This window comes from Mus caroli, unplaced genomic scaffold, assembly GCF_978045245.1.
Source record: "Mus caroli unplaced genomic scaffold, Mus_caroli_1 scaffold_2, whole genome shotgun sequence".
NCBI classification, from domain to species: Eukaryota; Metazoa; Chordata; class Mammalia; order Rodentia; family Muridae; genus Mus; species Mus caroli.
This window is the reverse complement of record NW_028227257.1, coordinates 104,220,684-104,240,856: the sequence shown is the minus strand read 5'-3', so window position 1 is coordinate 104,240,856 and position 20,173 is coordinate 104,220,684. Positions and strand designations below refer to the sequence as shown.

The window sequence follows — 20,173 nt, the reverse complement described above, 5'->3', positions numbered from 1 at the left end:
AGCATTGGAAATATAATTGAGGAAAATACGTAATAAAAAAGAAAGAAAGAAAAATAGAATAAAATACTCCTAATATGTCATAGACTTAAAAAAAAAAAAAAAGACAGGAAAGAGCTGTTCTTCAAGCCGCCCCACGAGGGTGCTGTTCCTTCTCTGGTGTCAACGCGCTTTCCCGGAGACCAGGCATCTGCACTAATCAGAAAATCAATCCCTTCCCGGTCCTCTGGCTTCTGAATGGCACCTACTTCTGAGGAATTAACTTTCACCCAGGGGCTTGGGGAAGTTATCGCAAGTAAAGCCCTGACTGAGGGTGGGGACAGGAATTGCTGTAACTATTACTGTCAACACCCAGGAGTGGTACCCACAGTGTGCGCTGGAAGGAGATTCTTTCTGCACTTTACGATATAATCTTTGCCTGTACTTTCTTGGATTTGATTCATTCAGCAAATAGTTCCTGCATGCAGCCTCACCAGATACCACAGCGTTTCCTGTATGGCACATGACTGTGACGCTCTCTTGGGATCTTGTTTACCTACTCCCGTTTTCTGCTAGAGTATAAGAACTAGCGCTTATCTTCCCACTGCTCGATCCTTAGCAGCTAGAACAGCATCGGTCACAATGAAGAGAAGGTGGTCGAAAGGGGACACGTGATTCTATGTACAGGAGCTTCCTAGTGAAACCAGTCACCGGCAAAGGGGTGGTTGCCATGGGTGACAGGGAGCTGAGTTAGATGTGCTGTGGATGCTGTCTCAGGTTGGGAGACAGAGAGTGGTGAAGGCTCTACAATAATGTGAAGCCCTTAGACACACTGAACTGAGTGCTGAAAAATGGCTGGAATAGTAAGTTCCATGTCGAGCTTATTTTTGCCACAACTACAAAGGAATAAAAACGAACCCTGTCCCAGACTTAGAGGGATGAGCTGTGTCTCGAAAGGGAAGGATGGATGGATCACTGGAGGTCAGTCCCTGTCAGGAGGGGCAAAGCTACAACATCGGGAATTGTCGACAGGAGAGGGCTCGCCAGGGAGTTGTCTAGAGGGTTTGTGCAAACAAGTCCTTCTGCACAGAGAGAGCCGGAAGTCAGGCGAGGACACACCTCTCACAGAGGCTCTGCATCTCCACCCCACTTCTCCCTTGCTCTGAGCCTGTTTAGGGCAGGAAGGAAGAATAAGGAAATAAAAGAAGCTCATTATAAACTCAATTGGCAATAGGCTTCTAACCTCAGGAAAGAAGGCAATATATAAATATGCAATACCTCAGTGTATCAGAAGATGCATCTAAGACCACCTTCGTCCAGGAGTGAAGACTGATTGGCTCAATGGATTAGGGAAAAGGGAAATGGGCAGGAAAGAAGAAATTAGTATCTGATCACGTGCTAGGAGTCCAGCTCTTTCACTCTGCCAACCAGAGGAAATTTCCTTCAGAGTTTAGGAGATTCCTCACGGGAGACTCATCTCTCCCCTCTTGCTTCAGGAGGCTACTTAACTCTAATAGAGGGAGGCTTCACACAATATCTGGAAAGAGATCTTTGAAGCCAGCCCTCCTTCCTTCCACACAAAACCAACTCTATTCATGGCGTGGGGAATGCAGAGGAGATGCTCTGCCAGTTTGTGGGCAGCAAGACTTTTGTCATCAATCTCAAAGGGTCAAAGGTTTCCCTTTTGGATTCTTGTGCTGGAAGACCACAGTGGAAGGCAGCTCAAATGCATTCACTTATCCTATACATTTTTTCTGAGTACCAATTGTGTAAAAAAAAGAAAACACTAGGGGAGAGGAAATAAAACAATCACATACCTCAGGCTACACACTTTCAGACAGAGGAACATACACAGGCATCATGCAGGGCAAAAGAAAGACAGCCATGGGACTAGACGTTTTCTGGAGTACATTTAAATTGAGCTCCGAATATCGGAACGGTCCTGAGTGGGGAGGCATAATTGGGACGGAGAATAATGAAAGCTGAGGGCACATTAAGGATCAGCTGGCAGACAGGCAGGTGGCTGATTTGTAGACTATGAAGCATTTGAGTGTGTAAGTAGCATAAAATTCTCTGAGAAGAGAAATGAGAGCCAGGGGTAGGGAAGTAGTTTGGTATGAGATTTCCAAGGGCCCCAGAGGCCAGGACATTTGTATTTTGATAGGGAATAGGGGAGCAATTTAAGGTCTATGAGTCAGCTTGCGATGCGCTCTACACTCTGTTGTAGGAGGAACAAGTAGAAGGGGATTGTGATTGCCCAGCCAAGAGGTAATGAAGCCCTTAAGTAGGACGGCTGCTGTGAACACTGGGAAGGAGGAAATAGATGGGAGGCTCTGGGGAGGTGGGGTAGATGACGCCTGGCTTCTGATTGCCTAGCCTCTCCCTCACTCTCTGTTTGACCCTTATTCTTCTCCCCTCTCTGATCATAAAACCATGTGAGGCATCCCTTACCACCCAGACCTACACTTCCTGGAAATATTCTCGCTTGCATTAGGTAAGGCTTCATTCGCAATAACCGTGAAGGACACCCCGAAGAACAATTCCTGATGCTCCAAATGAGGACGTAATATTCCACATCTACATTCCTATTGTGCTCTCTGTGTTCTGACCTTTAGGTAAAGTTTCCCCTTTGTTCCGAGGACCACGCTCTGGGAAAATATGAGCGGAAAGAAACACGGCTTTTCTGGAGTGTTTGGCTGCTTGTGCAGAATGGAAATCAAGATCATAAAAGTAAATTTGTTTAAATTATTGTAAATTCCTTTCTTTGTTCCATCATCCCACTTTAAGAGCATCTAAGAGCTGTGAGGTATTAATATTACATATTTAGGTAAAAGAATTTTAACAATAGAGTTTTATAACTAAATTATGAGAAAGTCAGAAAAGCAGTCACCAAAAATAATTGGATTGATAATTCGATTGTTAGATAAAATCTAGGTACGATGGCAGTCATTCCATTTTTAAAGACCAGAAAAAGTAGAAGACATGTAGCTTACATCTCTCTCTTTTACCTTTGGTGGATTGTGACTAACATGAGCTCAAGTTTCCAGCATGTGGCAATGGGAAGAGACTTCCTTCTATGCCAAGATAGATATGAAGTTGTGATTTCCAGGTCCTGTCACTTTCTGCAGAAGCAAACATGGTAACACAGGTGACAGGCACTGGGCAAACCCGGAAGAAGCAGAAGTGCTCTGGGATAGCTGCACCTGCAGTGGGGCCAGGGTGTTCTGCAGAGATGCCAGGGTGTTCTGCAATGGGGCCAGGGTGTTCTCCAAAGTGCTAGGGTGTTCTGCAATGGGGCCAAGGTGTACTGAAATGGGCCCAGGGTGTACTACTCAGACCAGATAGAACACAGAAATTGATAAGTAGTAACTGAGAGTTATCAGTAAAAAAAACAGATTCTAACAACATGGAGGGTAGGCAGTTGTCTAGTTATTGTGCTGCCTATGGTATATTAAAATATAAAGGCTGTGTGTGTGTCTTTCATCTGAGAACATAAGCCATTAAGACAAGAAGGAACACTGCACTGAGATTTTTAAAATATATTTTCTGCAACATACTGCATGGTGCCAGGCTGTTCTGTAATGGTGCTTGGGTGTTCTGCAATGATGCTAGGGTTTTGTGCAGTGGTGGCAGGCTGTTCTGCTGGTTCCAGGGTACACTGCAGTGGTGCCAAGGTACGCTATAATGATGCCTGACTAAACAGTGATGTAGCTTGCAGAGCCTGAATCAAAGAATGAAAGAAAGGCTAATCTATTTTGAACTCAAACTCAAAGCAGGAAGTGATCTGCAAGGAGTTATGACCCCTAACCAGCACTGCCTTAAATTAATCTGAGGATGAACAAACAGAATTCAATGGAGATCAAAGATAGCAATGCACTAGTCAGTACAAACACCCAACTTTTGCTAAGGCTAGCTCTTTTATACAGCTCTAAGAGTGTGATTTCATGACCTCTCCCACAGACCAAATCCTCAGACACTCCACTACCTTCTCTATAATGGCTCAGTACTGGGTATAAGCTATGCACCCTTATATAGGCTGAATCTTCTGTATACGGCTTATATATCTCTAGATAGCACAGTGCAAAAGCTAGTAGACACTTGTGGTTCTATGTTACTTAGGGGACAATGACGGAGGGGAGATGGTTGCAAGTGTTTACTAAAGATATACTTTTTTTTTTAGGATCCTTCCCCACCCATGGTTGAATTCACAGATGTGGAGCCAGTGGAAAGAGAGGACCAAGTATGCCAATTATAACTGAATATTGCATCTGAACACTGTCCCTAAGTGTCACAATACTTTATTATGCTCATTTGCTGTATGAAGTAACTAAGATCTTATGCAGAATGTCCAAGGGTAACAGCTAGGCTATCAAGACTCAGTCCAGATTAGAACCAGACATGTGCAATGGCGAGCACTGTCTTCTACCCATACGGTGTCTGCAAACATGAGTGCTGTCTTCCACCCGAACTGCTCTCGGCTTGGCTGAAGCCACCAGCCTCCTTCTGCAGGAGTTATCAGTGCAAAGCAAAATAGATATGCAAAAATATCCTTAAGGTAATAAAATCTAGGAGGATTTTTCCTAACCGGTGGAACAAAGTAATATATAAATAAATATATTTAAATATACATGCAAATATATATGAATTTGTGTAATTTGATATGATTTAAACCAATACAATGTAAAAGTTAGCAATTAATAGCTAGCATTAAATAAATGCATTTAAATCAGTTGCCTTTTGAGGAGGGTGGAATAAGTTACTTCTGTTAAAAAAGGAAGAAGGATGAAGGAAGGATGAAGACAGGATGAAGGAAAGGTCAGCCCTTCAGGGGCTCTGAGTGAATCAGAGGTTGTTCCCACCCCACTTACAAAGACCGATAAGGACTGACAGGGAAAACACTTACTGTCAGAGATACAGTATTTTATCTGTAAATACTTGGGGGAAAGGGTGCTTAAAAGATAGACCAGCTCTGTGCTGTCTCTCTGGTGTCTCCTCAACTCCAGGAGAGGTACACTCCTACTCCTGTGAGCTGCCCAGGCCCAGAACCACGTGTGTTCATTTCCTGGAAGGCTCCTAGAGCAGTGGAGAGATGGCTTCCTTCCTGTTGTTACTCTTGCTGCTGATGAAAAATAAGAGGCAAGGGAGTAACAGCACTGCCTTTAAAGACTACCTCCGTGGGAAAATTAAAGTAGAATCAAGACCAAAAGGAATATGTAAAAACTGAGGCTAGCCAGGCCGAGTGGGAAATCTTTCCTTGCCTGCAATGGAAAATGAGAAAGAGTCAGCTCAAGCCCTAAGGCAGGAGGATTGCGACTGTAAGAACAACTCTATATTTGGTCTGTCCCCTCTGGCTTTCTCACTATCTCTTGGCTGTTATTATAATTTTACTGTTTAATTTTTTGCTAGATCATTTATAGTATTATAAAGTCGCCCAAATCCTTTATGGAACTAAGTTTCTTATAAATAATATAAACACACATGCATATTTTAATAAAAATATTTACAAAGGTATTGCATGTTTATATTCATGTGTATTACTTATAGTTAAATAAACTTAATGTATATCCACTCAGAAGTTAATACATCATAGTACAGGAAAATGCCACACCTGCGTTTGGCTTTAGCAGCTCTCAGCAGATGATATTTTGTCTTTGTAAGTGCTGAGGAACTCTTGTAATGGATCCTTAGCCAGGGCAGAGGGTGGGGCCACCCAGTCACAATCACCAAGATTTGACTCCCAGTGACATGAAGGTTGGAGGGTCACCAAGGTGGCAATACCAGGACATAACAGGGAACGCTGCTTGTGACTGGCATGGCAAAAGGCCACAGAATGAACAAATCAACAGCGGAATTCCACTTCTTGAAAGGGTGAGATTGTCACAATCTGAGTTGACCCGGAACTGTTGGCAGTGTCACTCATAACTTTTAAGGACAGAAGGCCCCTGAGTGGCACCAACATGAAGGTGTTTGCTGGGACCACAGATAAGTCATCATATTCGGAGACTGTGCCTAGGGATGGCCTTGGAGCTGTGGGGTTTAGGAGAGAATGGCCATAAGACTCTCTCTTCTGGGGACAACTGGCCCTTCATGCTCTAACCCGTCACTCCAGTCATTTAACAGGGAGCCTATGCACCAGGAGGTGCTGGGGAGCGAGAACACAGTGGTGTATGGATTGTTTTCCCTGTGGATTAATGGTGCTCCACCACAATGGGATCTAGTTGGGGCCAATAGATGGGATGTGCTTACTTGGGCTGGCTGGTTTGTTGTTCGTTTGTCTGTGGATAGCTGCAAGCAGTAAAGAGCAATGAGTGAGGAGACTGGAGACACAGTTTGGTGAAGGTTAAGGAAACACCCTCCACAGCTGCTGCTTCAAATTCATGGCCTTTGTCCCTCCTCCCAGTTGCATCTCAGTACTGAGCATACTACTGCATATCAGAGCGCAGTGGTGACAGTTGTTGTGTTACTGGCTGCTCAATAAAACCCTCACAGGTATTATTTCACTTAATTCTCACAACAGAGTCATAATATGAAGGCAGTTTGACAAACAGACCTTCTCACTCTAGTAGTGATTAGTGTGTGTGCTATGCATGCATGTTGAGTTGTGTGGGTACAGTTTTGTGTGTGTGTGTGTGTACTTGCATGCACATGGAGGCCCAAAGAACCTGGTGATCACCAGGTCTAGCTGGGCTAGTGGGCAGTGTTGCCCAAGGGAGGCTCCATCTATGCATGGGGGAGGGGCATAGAATTACAGGCAGCTGGCAAATCCACCCAGCTAACTGTCTGATTTCCATGTGGGTTCTTGGGAGCCACACTCTGGATCAGACTGGCTTCAGTTTCACAGAAATCCTCTTGCTGGGCCTCCTGAATGCTGGGATTAAAGGCACATACCACCATGTCTAGTTTAGTAGTGATTCTTAGATATCAGCTACATGTTTTCAGTTCACCTATTGATTAAAGGCACTGTCTTTAGTCTTTACTATAAACATGGTTCATAGAAACAAAGCAATTCTTTCTCAGGAGAGCTACCCCAAACCCCTTACCTCAGTGTTTTCTGTCTACCACCTTCCTTTTCCTCATTCCTCCACCCCAGACTTATTCCACAGACTTCCCTTTGTGCAAAGGATCCTGCCAGGCACTACAAATAAATTATGAAACTGAATGAATTATGAAACTCAGAATTTATGATCTAAACAGGAAGAAAAAAGTGTGCAGACAGATTAGAGAACAATAATTTTGTGTCTTTTAAATCTGCAATTGTCCTCTCAGGTTTTTTTTTCTCCCAGCTGGGAGAAAATATTAAATATCATCTATAGCAAAGATACTGAGAAAAATAGGTCTTGTATCAAAATAAGCCCCTGAGACTTATAGGAAAGAATATTTCTTTAGAACTTCGTGGGTCTGGGGGACATGCAAGGATCAGAATATAATTCTTGGTAGGAAGCATGTGTAAATGTGTGTATGGAGGAAGTGGATCTGGGCAACATATCCTCAGAGCCAGGATTCCCTGTGTGATATGAAAGAAAGGTTGTGCATCTACAGAAACACACACACACACACACACACACACACACACACACACACACACACACACACACACATTCATACTCTAAGTCCTGACAATTGTTTTCAGTTGTTTGCTGGGTACTGGGTCTACTTATGTAGCCCAGGCTGCCCTCAAACATATCCCCCTGCCTCTGCCTCCCAAGTGCTGTGATAACAGCAGTGAAAGAATATACTGACTTATCTCTATTTAAGAAATCAAGTATAAAAATCTGTATCTAGTGATAGGAAGTGCCTGGCTGAGCTCCCAAGAATCCCCCAATTCCCTGCCATTACAGGCAACACTATATAGTTTTCAAGAGAGGGTCTCCATTTGTTGCCCAGGTAAACCCAAGACTATAAAAGAATTGAGACCCAGTGAAGAGCGCCCTTTAAAATCACCACATGAGAAGCTGTATTAAAGGTCACATTGTTAGGAAGGTTGATAGCCAGTGCTCTAAAAGATTCTGAGCATTCAGAATTGTAATGTATTTATTATAAGTCATGTAAGAAGAAAGACAGGTAATCAGCAACAACCATAAAAAAAAAGAAACATTTAAAAATCAAGTCCCACGAACAGGACAACTTTTCACCTCATAAAATCAAGGCCTTTTAGCATAGGATGCTGACAGGATACTGTACTTACATCAAGAGCCACAGACTGCTTGGCCCAGGACTTCTTCACTTGATCGTACATAATTGTGTTGTTAATACCAAGGCCACAAAAGATGACAAAGGCCTAGGACACAGAAAGCCTGTTAATTAAAAACCGTAATAACTCACAGTCAAGATCTAATATGAAAGTAGGCAGTCACCAGAGACAGTTCCAAAAATATAATTTTATTGTGCTTAGAGGTGGGCCTCAGGGACACGTGCATTAAAATTCTTAATTACTATTGTCATGTAAGGACTTTATAGCTCACACTACACATGAGAAGAGAAATCATTATTTTTAATGATATTGTGAAAAAATATCTTCACACATTTGAAAGCGTACAATGTGTTTCAATGTGGCTTTAATTTATTTGGGCAGTAGACGGTTTTTATTATTATTCTGCTTTATTTAACGAAAAGCAGCCCCTTTCAATAGCAAGGCTATAAAATGTTTTGGCCAAGAAACTAAGTAAGAGAAACCACAAGGTTGGGGCTAAAGGCAACCAGACTGATTTAGAGCAAGCTTCGGAGAAAGCTGCAATGAGAATGATAGCTTTTGTTGGATCCTGGCACAGTCCATGAAAAAGCACAGGAAAGCCAAGCTCTTCTGCTGGAGACAGCGGGAACAGAAGCTTGTGAACTGAAGGCAGATGGGGAAGACAGACCTGGCTAAGGGTTCCATGACTGAACGTGTGTGAACACCAGGATGGTTAAGACTGGGCTGAAGTGGAGGGCACAGAATGGAATTCTGCAATGAAACTAAGATAAAAGGTCACAAACTAACCCAATGGGTGAAAACACAATCAAATCTTGCCTGTGTATTTATAGTCCTTAGATTTTCCTCTGAGTCTGGTACACCATTTAGCTCTGTTAAAATGATTAAGGTTTATCCCAACACATGTGGGCAAGGGAACTATCAGTGATTCAGTTCTGGCCCTTGGCCTTTAAATGCCTTTGCTCACCTCAAAAAGCCTTTGGTCTGCATCATCAAAAGGTTTCCCATCGAGTCTGTTCAACACTTGAGCCACCCCTGTTGAGGGAAGGTGGGGACAGTGGTCATTGTTAGTACTGGCATCCTGTCCCTGTGACAGAATGTGCCATGTGGGTGGCTTAGCACACTCAGTTTAATCTCTGATGCAATCACAGTTTTATATATGATCACTGGATACACACACACACACACACATATATGTGTGTGTATACATATACATACACACACACACATACACACATCCTCTTCCTCCTTGGTGTTTGGGACAGTCAGTGTGGCATGGTGATTAGGAACCTAAGCTCTGGATTTAGAAAACCTTTGTTCAAATTCCAGTTCTAGTGTTAGCTGTGTGTCTGAGTAAATGAACTGTTTTAGTGATGAAAATCTTTGTCAATACAAAAGAATTAAAATGTAAACTATACCAGAGGATTATGAAGACGTGAAGTGGGTTTTAGAGTTTCATTATGCACATTTAAGACATACGGCATGATTTTACAGGCTACAGGCATGTCAAAGCAGAGTTAGTTCTGTTACCTGCTCCCAGTGGCTCACACACCTCTAACAGACTCAGGGTTTGCAGGTCTCCCCTCCTCAAACACATTCCCAGAAGTATACCAGATGTGTGGACACATGACTTCCAAAGAACATCAGTCTAGCTAGAACAATTCTATCCTGAAAGCCCCATTTAGTAGAAACAAAGGAAAAATATAAGCTATGATTCTAAAGTGATCCTGGACCTCTTAAAATGTACCTAACTTTCCACTGGCGAGTCACCTTGTCATGTTGTCAACAGCATATAAATAAATGAAAAGTCTTTAGCATAACAGGAAAATTACAGCACTAATTTCAAAGTAACAGGAGATGTTTATCATCAGGATTGAAAGGCAGGATTGTATATGAGACTTCCTTTCAATCAACATATAATTGTTTCCTATCGACATTTTCTCCCTTTTAAATATAGATATATTTAAGACTTTATATATACGTTTTTTTTCCAATTCGTACTCAGGCTCAGATCCTAAAAGCCTAGAATATCATTGGTGCTTAATAACATATTACTATATTTGTGCAAGTTGAGCAGTACAATGAGAGAAAAATCCTTTAAAACTGTAGGATGCGGGCTGCAGGCAGACTTGGTTGGTACAGCGTTTGCCCAGTGAGCAGGAAGCACCACATGAGTTGACTGTGATGGTGCACAGCTGCAAGTTCAGCACTCAGGTCATCGAGCCAAGAAGACCCATAGGTCAAGTTAGAGAGACGTGTTCTGTTTGTCCTAGCCTGGGACACAAAAGGCTCAAAAACAAGAAAACAAAACAAAACAAACAAAAACAGGTCTTGATGACACTCACAGGGTACTAAGTCATTGGTTACACAGAGAGAAGCAAGAATATCCATCACCTTATTCTAAGCCCTACATTTTCATTGTGGTTTTAAGTAAATCTCTCTCCTTCATGATTGCTTAAGCTCTTTCTTCTGTATTGACTGCTCTTTTCCTGACTGAGTTTTTGGTCTTGTTGTGTTGAGTTTGGGTTTTTGGTTTCTTTGAGGATCAGGGTCCCCTATTTTTTTTGAAGTGATGGGAAATGGCAGGCATGGAGGGAAGTGTCAGAAGCTGCTTTTGCCTATGGTCTCTTTATTGTGGGGACAGTGCAGAGGCATGCCAGCAAAGATGTGTGTTCAGATGTGTCCAGCATCTTTGTACCCACATGATGTGTAAACAGGCATGGATGCAGACACCATAGGAAAGGGAAGGCGCCTCAAGGTTAATCTTGATCTGTTTAATAACTGTAACTTCGTGACTGTTTCAACCTCTCTGCCCCTGTCCCCCCTCTTTCTCTCCCTCCCTCCCTTCCTCCACCCCTTCTTCCCCCCTCTTTCTCTTCCACGTCCATTGCTATTCTTTAACATCAACAATGTCAAATAACAAAGTTTAATGGGTAGCTCCTAAGACTCTTCTACCTTCAGAACTTACTAGTACTTTGAATCGAATCTGTATTTGTCTTTGTTCTAATTAATGCCCGTTCGTTAGTATTCTGTGCTATGGCATTGTAGAACAGTATGGAGACATAACTTGGACTGGGTCTGGTGATACATTCTTGTAACTTCTAGTATTTGGGAGGCAGAGGAAGGAAGAGTGTTATGAGCTGCAGGCTAACCAGAGGTCAGAGGCAACACACACACACACACACACACACACACACACACACACACACACACTCACACACACACACGAATACATAAAAATATATGGGCCTGATTTCTGTTCTATAGGAAGGTGCTGGTTGCTTCACAGTTAGAGTCATGTGGGCCACTTCTTACCAATTATTTGGTGGTTGCTGTTCCAAATGGGGACACAGAGAACAGATCTTATATGAAAACCAGATATCTGGTCAGCCTAGGAAAGAACAAAAGAAGTTAATTATCATCAAATACTAACCACCCATTGAAAAATTATTTCTATATGCTGTACTCTAACATTATTTTGGAGACAGGATCTGATCCTGTTACCCAGTCCAGCCTTGATCTCCCTATCTTCTCACCTTAGCTGTCTATAGCAGATGCAGCAGCTTCCATTGCAATCTAATCTTTGCATAAAAACACCCACTCGCTCTCCTTTTCTTATGTCACAATGAACAACACAAGAAAAAACAAATTCAAACCCAGCGCAAATCAGACAAAATAGCCAGTCGGACTACCCCTAATCCCTGCAGCCACAGAGAAGTGGGTCACAATTACGGCACCAGAAAAGAATTCTGCAGTGGATTCAGGGTAGTTAAAGCAATTAACCAAGCCAATAGTGGGTGTTTAACTTTGACTGGGCACACCCATTGGTAAGAATGTTTGAACCTACAAGGAAGTGTGTCATATGCACACTAACTTTAGATGCTACTTATTAACTACTTACTACTTTTATTTATTAGATACTACTAATTTATTACTTTAAATTATGTGCATGACTCTGTGTGGGGTGTGGGACTGTGCATGTGAAGGTGGGTGTTCATGGAGGCCAGGGTGTCACATCCCCGAGCTGGAGTTACAGGCAGCTGCGAGGTACCTGACGTGGGTGCTGGGAACTGAACTTGGGTTCTCTGAAAAAGCAGTGCTCTTAACTTTTGAGCCCAAAGGCTCTCCAGCTCAATACTACATGTATTTAATTTTGCTAAGTTGCTAAAGATGTTGTAAAATCCCTTAACAAACACTTAAAGCCAGAAATTGAGAAAGAAGGCATAAACAAGAGGATTCCGAAGACTCCCAAGCTCTAACAGAAGTCAGCCATCCACCACCAGGACACATCAGAGAACAAGTCTCATACTTGAGTGGCCAGAGGAGCTACTGCAGCTGGCATGGCCCTGGTGAGTAAAAATGATCTTTGCTTCCAGTGAGAAAGGCCAGTGTGTCATCTTATCACTAGGGCTGGGGCAGTAAGATAGCAATGATGGGAAGATATCTTGAATATTCATTAGGAGTTGAAAGCTACTGATTTTTAAATTAGAGTTAAGAACGTTAGAATGGGGTCTGTGGGGTTTGTACAAAGTGCACTGTAATCAAGAGACAGGGAGGCCATAGACACTTCATGGTCTTTTCCTCTCCCCCAAAGAGTGCCCCGACTTCAGCCAACAAAACCTAGGGTGATTCCTTTAAACCTGATGAATGTATGCTCTTGTGTGGCCGACTTCTTTTCCATAACATTATAATTTTGTGTGCTATTCATCTTGGCTGTGTTACACAGTGGTATCGTGTTCTCCTGTCTGAATGTCACATCGCTAATTCCTTCCACTCCTGTGGAGCACTGACTTGTTTCCAGGGCAATCACAAATAATGTCCTTAGGAATATTCCTGTGCACACTTCATCCTCATGTGAACGAACTCCTCTTGTGTCTGTGACTCGGATAGAATCTCTGGATTCCAAGCAAGTCAGTTTTTAGCGGATGTATCCAGAGGGCTTCCCAAAGTGAATTTTTTTTTTTGAAACCAGTTTACAAGTGCGTGAACATTCAGCTGCCTTATACCATCACCGCGCCGTACTGTCTGGGTTTTGCTTGCTTTGTTTTGTTCTCATGTTAACAGCTCTGGGAACTGTGTGGTAGTATCTAATGGTGAAAATACTGTGACCATCTCCGATGACCAGGAGTATTATTTACCTAGGCTTAAGTCTGTTTTTCTGGTATAATTATCTATGCCTTTCCACTTTCAAAAGCCCTCTCATTTAGACTACAAGTCTCTCAGTTTCCCTACTGATGGGCAGCAGTGAAGTTGTTTGGCTTTCTTATGTTATCTATTCATCTTCTCTTTCATAAAATACCTCTTAAGGGGTATTTGTCCTACTGGGCTGTCTAACCTTGAAAAATCAAATTGAAGAAAGCATGTTCTATATGATGGATAATGGCTACTCTGCCAGATATATAGATTATAAAAGCCTTCCTCATTCTGTATCTTGCTCTTCCACTCTCTTGCTTGCTTTTGACTTAGAGGTCTATCACACAACATGACGAATATAGCAAGTTTTAATTTATGGTTTCAGTGTCTTATTTGAATTTATCCCACTTCTTGCTCATGGAGACAGTCTCCTGTTTCCCTCACAGACCCTTTGCTGCTTTAACTTTTTTTTTCTTTTTAAATATTTTTATTAGGTATTTTCCTCATTTACATTTCTAATGCTATCCCAAAAGTCACCCACACGCTCCCCTACCCACTCCCCCACCCACCCACTCCCACTTCTTGGCCCTGTCTTTACCCTGTACTGAGGCATATAAAGTTTGCACAACCAATGGGCCTCTCTTTCCACTGATGGCTGAGTAGGCCATCTTCTGATTCATATGCAGCTAGAGACACGAGCTCTGGGGTGGGGGTGGTTAGTTCATAATGTTGTTCCACCTATAGGATTGCAGATCCCTTTAGCTCCTTGGGTACTTTCTCTAGCTCTTCCATTGGGGGCCCTGTGATCCATCCAGTAGCTGACTGTGAGCATCCATTTCTGTGTTTGCTAGGCCCCGGCACAGTCTCAGAAGAGACAGCTATATCTGGGTCCTTTCAGCACAATCTTGCTAGTGTATGCAATGGTGTCAGCGTTTGGAAGCTGATTATGGGATGGATTCCCGGATATAGCAGTCTCTAGATGATCCATCCTTTCATCTCAGCTCCAAACTTTGTCTCTGTAACTCCTTCCATGGGTGTTTTGTTCCCAATTCTAAGAAGGGGCACAGTGTCCACACTTTGGTCTTCATTCTTCTTGAGTTTCATGGGTTTAGCAAATTGTATCTTATATCTTGGGTATTCTAAGTTTCTGGGCTAATATCCACTTATCAGTGAGTACATACTGTGTGAGTTCCTGTGTGATTGGGTTACCTCACTCATGATGATGCCCTCCAGGTCCATCCATTTGCCTAGGAATTTCATAAATTCATTCTTTTGAATAGCTGAGTAGTACTCCATTGTGTAAATGTACCACATTTTCTGTATCTATTCCTCTGTTGAGGGACATCTGGGTTCTTTCCAGCTTCTGGCTATTATAAATAAGGCTGCTATGAACATAGTGGAGCATGTGTCCTTCTTACCAGTTGGAACATCTTCTGGTTATGTGCCCAGGAGAGGTATTGCGGGATCCTCCCAGTAGTACTATGTCCAATTTTCTGAGGAATGGCCAGACTGATTTCCAGAGTGGTTGTACAAGCTTGCAATCCCACCAACAATGGAGGAGTGTTCCTCTTTCTCCACATCCTCACCAGCATCTGCTGTCACCTGAATTTTTGATCTTAGCCATTCTGACTGGTGTGAGGGGGAATCTCAGGGTTGTTTTGATTTGCATTTCCCTGATGATTAAGGATGCTGAACATTTTTTCAGGTGTGTCTCAGCCATTCCGTATTCCTCAGGTGAGAATTCTTTGTTTAGCTCTGAGCTCCATTTTTTATTGGGGTTATTTGATTTTCTGGATTCCACCTTCTTGAGTTCTTTATATATATTGGATATTAGTCCTCTATATGATTTAGGATAGGTAAAGATCCTTTCCCAATCTGTTGGTGGTCTTTTTGTCTTATTGGCGGTGTCTTTTGCCTTGCAGAAGCTTTGAAATTTTATGAGGTCCCATTTGTCCATTCTCGATCTTACAGCACAAGCCATTGCTGTTCTATTCAGGAATTTTTTCCCTGTACCCATATCTTCGAGGCTTTTCCCTACTTTCTCCTCTATAAGTTTCAGTGTCTCTGGTTTTATGTGGAGTTCCTTAATCCACTTAGATTTGACCTTAGTACAAGAGATAGGAATGGATCAATTCGCATTCTTCTACATGATAACTGCCAGTTGTGCCAGCACCATTTGTTGAAAATGCTGTCTTTTACCCATTGGATGGTTTTAGCTCCCTTGTCAAAGATCAAGTGACCATAGGTGTGTGGGTTCATTTCTGGATCTTCAAATCTATTCCATTGGTCCACTTGTCTGTCACTATACCAGTAGCATGCAGGTTTTTTTTTTTTTTTTTTTTTTTTTTTTTTTTTTTTTTTTTTTTATCACAATTGCTCTGTAGTACAGCTTTAGGTCAGGCATGGTGATTCCACCAGAGGTTCTTTTATCCTTGAGAAGAGTTTTTGCTATCCTAGGTTTTTTGTTATTCCAGATGAATTTGCAGATTGCTCTTTCTAATTCGTTGAAGAATTGAGTTGGAATTTTGATGGGGATTGCATTGAATCTGTAGATTGCTTTTGGCAAGATAGCCATTTTTACAATGTTGATCCTGCCAATCCATGAGCATGGGAGATCTTTCAATCTTCTGAAATCTTCTTTAATTTCTTTCTTCAAAGACTTGAAGTTCTCATCATACAGATCTTTCACATCCTTAGTTAGAGTCACGCCAAGGTATTTTATATTATTTGTGACTATTGAGAAGGGTGTTGTTTCCCTAATTTCTTTCTTAGCCTGTTTATTCTTTGTGTACAGAAAGGCCATTGACTTGTTTGAGATAATTTTATATCCAGCTATTTTACTGAAGCTGTTTATCAGGCCTAGGAGTTCTCTGGTGGAATTTTTAGGGTCCCTTATATATACTATCATATCATCTGCAAAAAGTGATATTTTGACTTCATCTTTTCGAATTTGTATCCCTTTCATCTTCTTTTGTTGTCGAATTGCTCTGGCTAGGACTTCAAGTACAATGTTGAATAGGTATGGAGAGAGTGGACAGCCTTGTCTAGTCCCTGATTTTAGTGGGATTGCTTCAAGCTTCTCACCATTTACTTTGATGTTGGCTACTGGTTTGCTGTAGATTGCTTTTATCATGGTTAGGTATGGGCCTTGAATTCCTGATCTTTCCAAGACTTTTATCATGAATGGGTGTTGGATATTGTCAAATGCTTTCTCCGCATCTAACGAGATGATCATGTGGTTTTTGTCTTCGAGTTTGTTTATATACTGGATTACGTTGATGGATTTCCGTATATTGAACCATCCCTGCATCCCTGGGATGAAACCTACTTGGTCAGGATGGATGATTGTTTTGATGTGTTCTTGGATTCGGTTAGCAAGAACTTTATTGAGGATTTTTGCATCAATATTCATAAGGGATATTGGTCTGAAATTCTCTATCTTTGTTGGGTCTTTTTGTGGTTTAGGTATCAGAGTAATTGTGGCTTCATAGAATGAGTTGGGTAGAATACCTTCTGTTTCTATTCTGTGGAATAGTTTGTGAAGAACTGGGATTAGATCTTCTTTGAAGGTTTGATAGAACTCTGCACTAAACCCATCTGGTCCTGGGCTTTTTTTGATTGGGAAACTATTAATGACTGCTTCTATTTCTTTGGGGGATATAGGGCTGTTTAGATCATTAACCTGATCTTGATTCAACTTTGGTACCTGGTATTTGTCTAGGAACTTCTCCATTTCATCCAGGTTCTCCAGTTTTGTTGAGTATAGCCTTTGGTAGAAGGATCTGATGGTGTTTTGGATGTCTTCAGGATCTGTTGTTATGTCTCCTTTTTCATTTCTGATTTTGTTAATTAGAATGCTTTCCCTGTGCCCTCTAGTGAGTCTGGCTAAGGGTTTATCTATCTTGTTGATTTTCTCAAAGAACCAGCTCCTTGATTGGTTGATTCTTTGAATAGTTCTTCTTGTTTCCACTTGATTGATTTCGCCCCTGAGTTTGATTATTTCCTGCCGTCTACTCCTTTTGGGTGAATTTGCTTCCTTTTGTTCTAGAGATTTTAGGTGTGTTGTCAAGCTGCTAATGTGTGCTCTCTCTAGTTTCTTTTTGGAGGCACTCAGAGCTATGAGTTTTCCTCTTAGAAATGCTTTCATTGTGTCTCATAAGTTTGGGTATGTTGTGGCTTCATTTTCATTGAACTCTAAAAAGTCCTTAATTTCTTTCTTTATTCCTTCCTTGACCAAGGTATCATTGAGAAGAGTGTTGTTCAGTTTCCACGTGAATGTTGGCTTTCTATTATTTATTTTATTATTGAAGATCAGCCTTAGTCCATGGTGATCCGATAGGATGCATGGGACAATTTCAATATTTTTGTATCTGTTGAGTCCTGTTTTGTGACCAATTATGTGGTCAATTTTGGAGAAGGTACCATGAGGTGCTGAGAAGAAGGTATATCCTTTTGTTTTAGGATAGAATGTTCTGTAGATATCTGCCAGATCCATTTGATTCATAACTTCTGTTAGTTTCACTGTGTCCCTGTTTAGTTTCTGTTTCCATGATCTGTCCATTGGTGAAAGTGGTGTGTTGAAGTCTCCCACTATTATTGTGTGAGGTGCAATATGTGCTTTGAGCTTTACTAAAATTTCTTTAATGAATGTGGCTGCCTTTGTATTTGGAGCATAGATATTCAGAATTGCTAGTTCCTCTTGGAGGATTTTACCTTTGATGAGTATGAAGTGCCCCTCCCTGTCTTTTTTGATGACTTTGGGTTGGAAGTCAATCTTATCAGATATTAGAATGGCTACTCCAGCTTGTTTCTTCATACCATTTGCTTGGAAAATTGTTTTCCAGCCTTTCATTCTGAGGTAGTGTCTATCTTTTTCTCTGAGATGAGTTTCCTGTAAGTAGCAAAATGTTGGGTCTTGTTTGTGTAGCCAGTTTGTTAGTCTATGTCTTTTTATCGGGGAGTTGAGTTCATTGATATTAAGAGATATTAAGGAAAAGTAATTGTTCCTTCCTGTTATTTTTGTTGTTAAAGTTGGCATTCTGTTCTTGTGGCTGTCTTCTTTTAGGTTTGTTGAGTGATTACCTTCTTGTTTTTTCTAGGGCATGGTTCCCGTCCTTGTATTGGTTTTTTTTCTGTTATTATCCTTTGAAGGGCTGAATTCGTGGAAAGATAATGTGTGAATTTGGTTTTGTCGTGGAATACTTTGGTTTCTCCATCTATGTTAATTGAAAGTTTGGCTGGGTATAGTAGCCTGGGCTGGCATTTGTGTTCTCTTAGTGTCTGTATAACATCTGTCCAGGCTCTTCCGGCTTTCATAGTCTCTGTTGAAAAATCTGGTGTAATTCTGATAGGATTGCCTTTATATGTTACCTGACCTTTTTCCCTTACTGCTCTTAATAGTCTATCTTTATTTTGTGCATTTGTTGTTCTCATTATTATATGTCGGGAGGAATTTCTTTTCTGGTTTAGTCTATTTGGAGTTCTGTAGGCTTCTTGTATGTTCATGGGCATCTCTTTCTTTAGGTTTGGGACGTTTTCTTCTATAATTTTGTTGAAGATATTTGCTGGCCCTTTGAGTTGAAAATCTTCATTCTCATCTACTCCTATTAATCATAGGTTTGGTCTTCTCATTGTGTTCTGTATTTCCTGGATTTTTTGAGTTAGGATCTTTTTGCATTTTCCACTTTCTTTATTGTTGTGCCGATGTTCTCTATGGAATCTTCTGCACCTGAGATTCTCTCTTCCATCTCTTGTATTCTGTTGCTGATGCTCGCTTCTATGGTTCCAGATTTATTTCCTAGAGTTTCTATCTCCAGCGTTGCCTCACTTTGGGTTTTCTTTATTGTGTCTACTTCCCTTTTTAGGTCTTGGATGGTTTTATTCAATTCCATCACCTGTTTGGTTGTGTTTTCCTGCAATTCTTTAAGGGATTTTTGTGCTTCCTCTTTAAGGTCTTCTACCTGTTTAGCAGTGTTCTCCTGTATTTCTTTAAGTGAGTTATTAAAGTCCTTCTTGATGTCCTCTACCATCATCATGAGATATGCTTTTAAATCTGGGTCTAGCTTTTCGGGTGTGTTGGGGTGCCCTGGACTGGGCGAGGTGGGAGTGCTGGGTTCTGATTATGGTGAGTGGTCTTGGTTTCTGTTAGTAAGATTCTTACGTTTACCTTTCGCCATCTGGTAATCTCTGGAGTTAGTTGTTATAGTTGTCTCTGGTTAGAGATTATTCCTCTCGTGATTCTGTTAGCCTCTATCAGCAGACCTGGGAGACTAGCTCTCTCCTCTGATTTTCAGTGGTCAGAGCACTCTCTGCAGGCAAGCTCTCCTTTTACAGGGAAGGTGCACAGATATCTGGCATTTGGACCTCCCTCCTGGCTGAAGATGAAGGCCCAAAACAGGACCTGTCCCAGAAGCTGTTAGCTTCTGTAGTCCACACTCTCCCCTGCACAGACTAGTCTCAGAGGAATCTGGGAACTAAGATGGCTCATCCAGGTGCTCCTGCAAAGCCCGCCTGGGCAGGGTAGAAACCTATCCTTTGGCCGGGAAGGTGCCCGGATGTCTGGAGCCCGAAAAGGGGGCTGCCTCAGAAGCTCTGTGGCTCCTGCCTGTCCCAGAAGCTGTTAGCTTCTGTAGTCCACACTCTCACCTGTGTAGACTACTTTAGGCGGAGTCCCGGATCCAAGATGTCTCCTGCTGATGCTCGATGGCCAACTTCTTGCTCATGGAGATAGTCTCCTGTTTCACTCACAGACTCTTTGTTGCTTTAACTTTCACAGCTAAACTTATAGTTTAATTTTTGTGCAGCATATGAATCAGGAGTTGTAACTTTAAAACCGGACAACATAATTTTAAAGGGGGAAAAAAAATCTCTCCATCA

General features: G+C 41.7%; 1 protein-coding gene across 2 annotated transcripts in view; it reads right to left on the bottom strand.

Annotated features, from left to right (window-relative positions):
* Pde11a (phosphodiesterase 11A) overlaps positions 1 to 20,173 on the bottom strand; it is a 366,204-nt gene that overhangs the window by 153,095 nt on the left and 192,936 nt on the right. Inside the window, exons 7-9 of one of the 2 annotated variants that reach the window (XM_021181980.3) lie at positions 11,480 to 11,555; positions 9,132 to 9,199; positions 8,162 to 8,254 (exon numbers count right to left, since the gene is read on the bottom strand). In XM_021181980.3, the coding sequence (XP_021037639.1) occupies positions 8,162 to 8,254; positions 9,132 to 9,199; positions 11,480 to 11,555 (237 nt within the window). The remainder of the gene's footprint in view (positions 1 to 8,161; positions 8,255 to 9,131; positions 9,200 to 11,479; positions 11,556 to 20,173) is intronic. The other variant, XM_085834775.1, reaches the window with a different exon arrangement.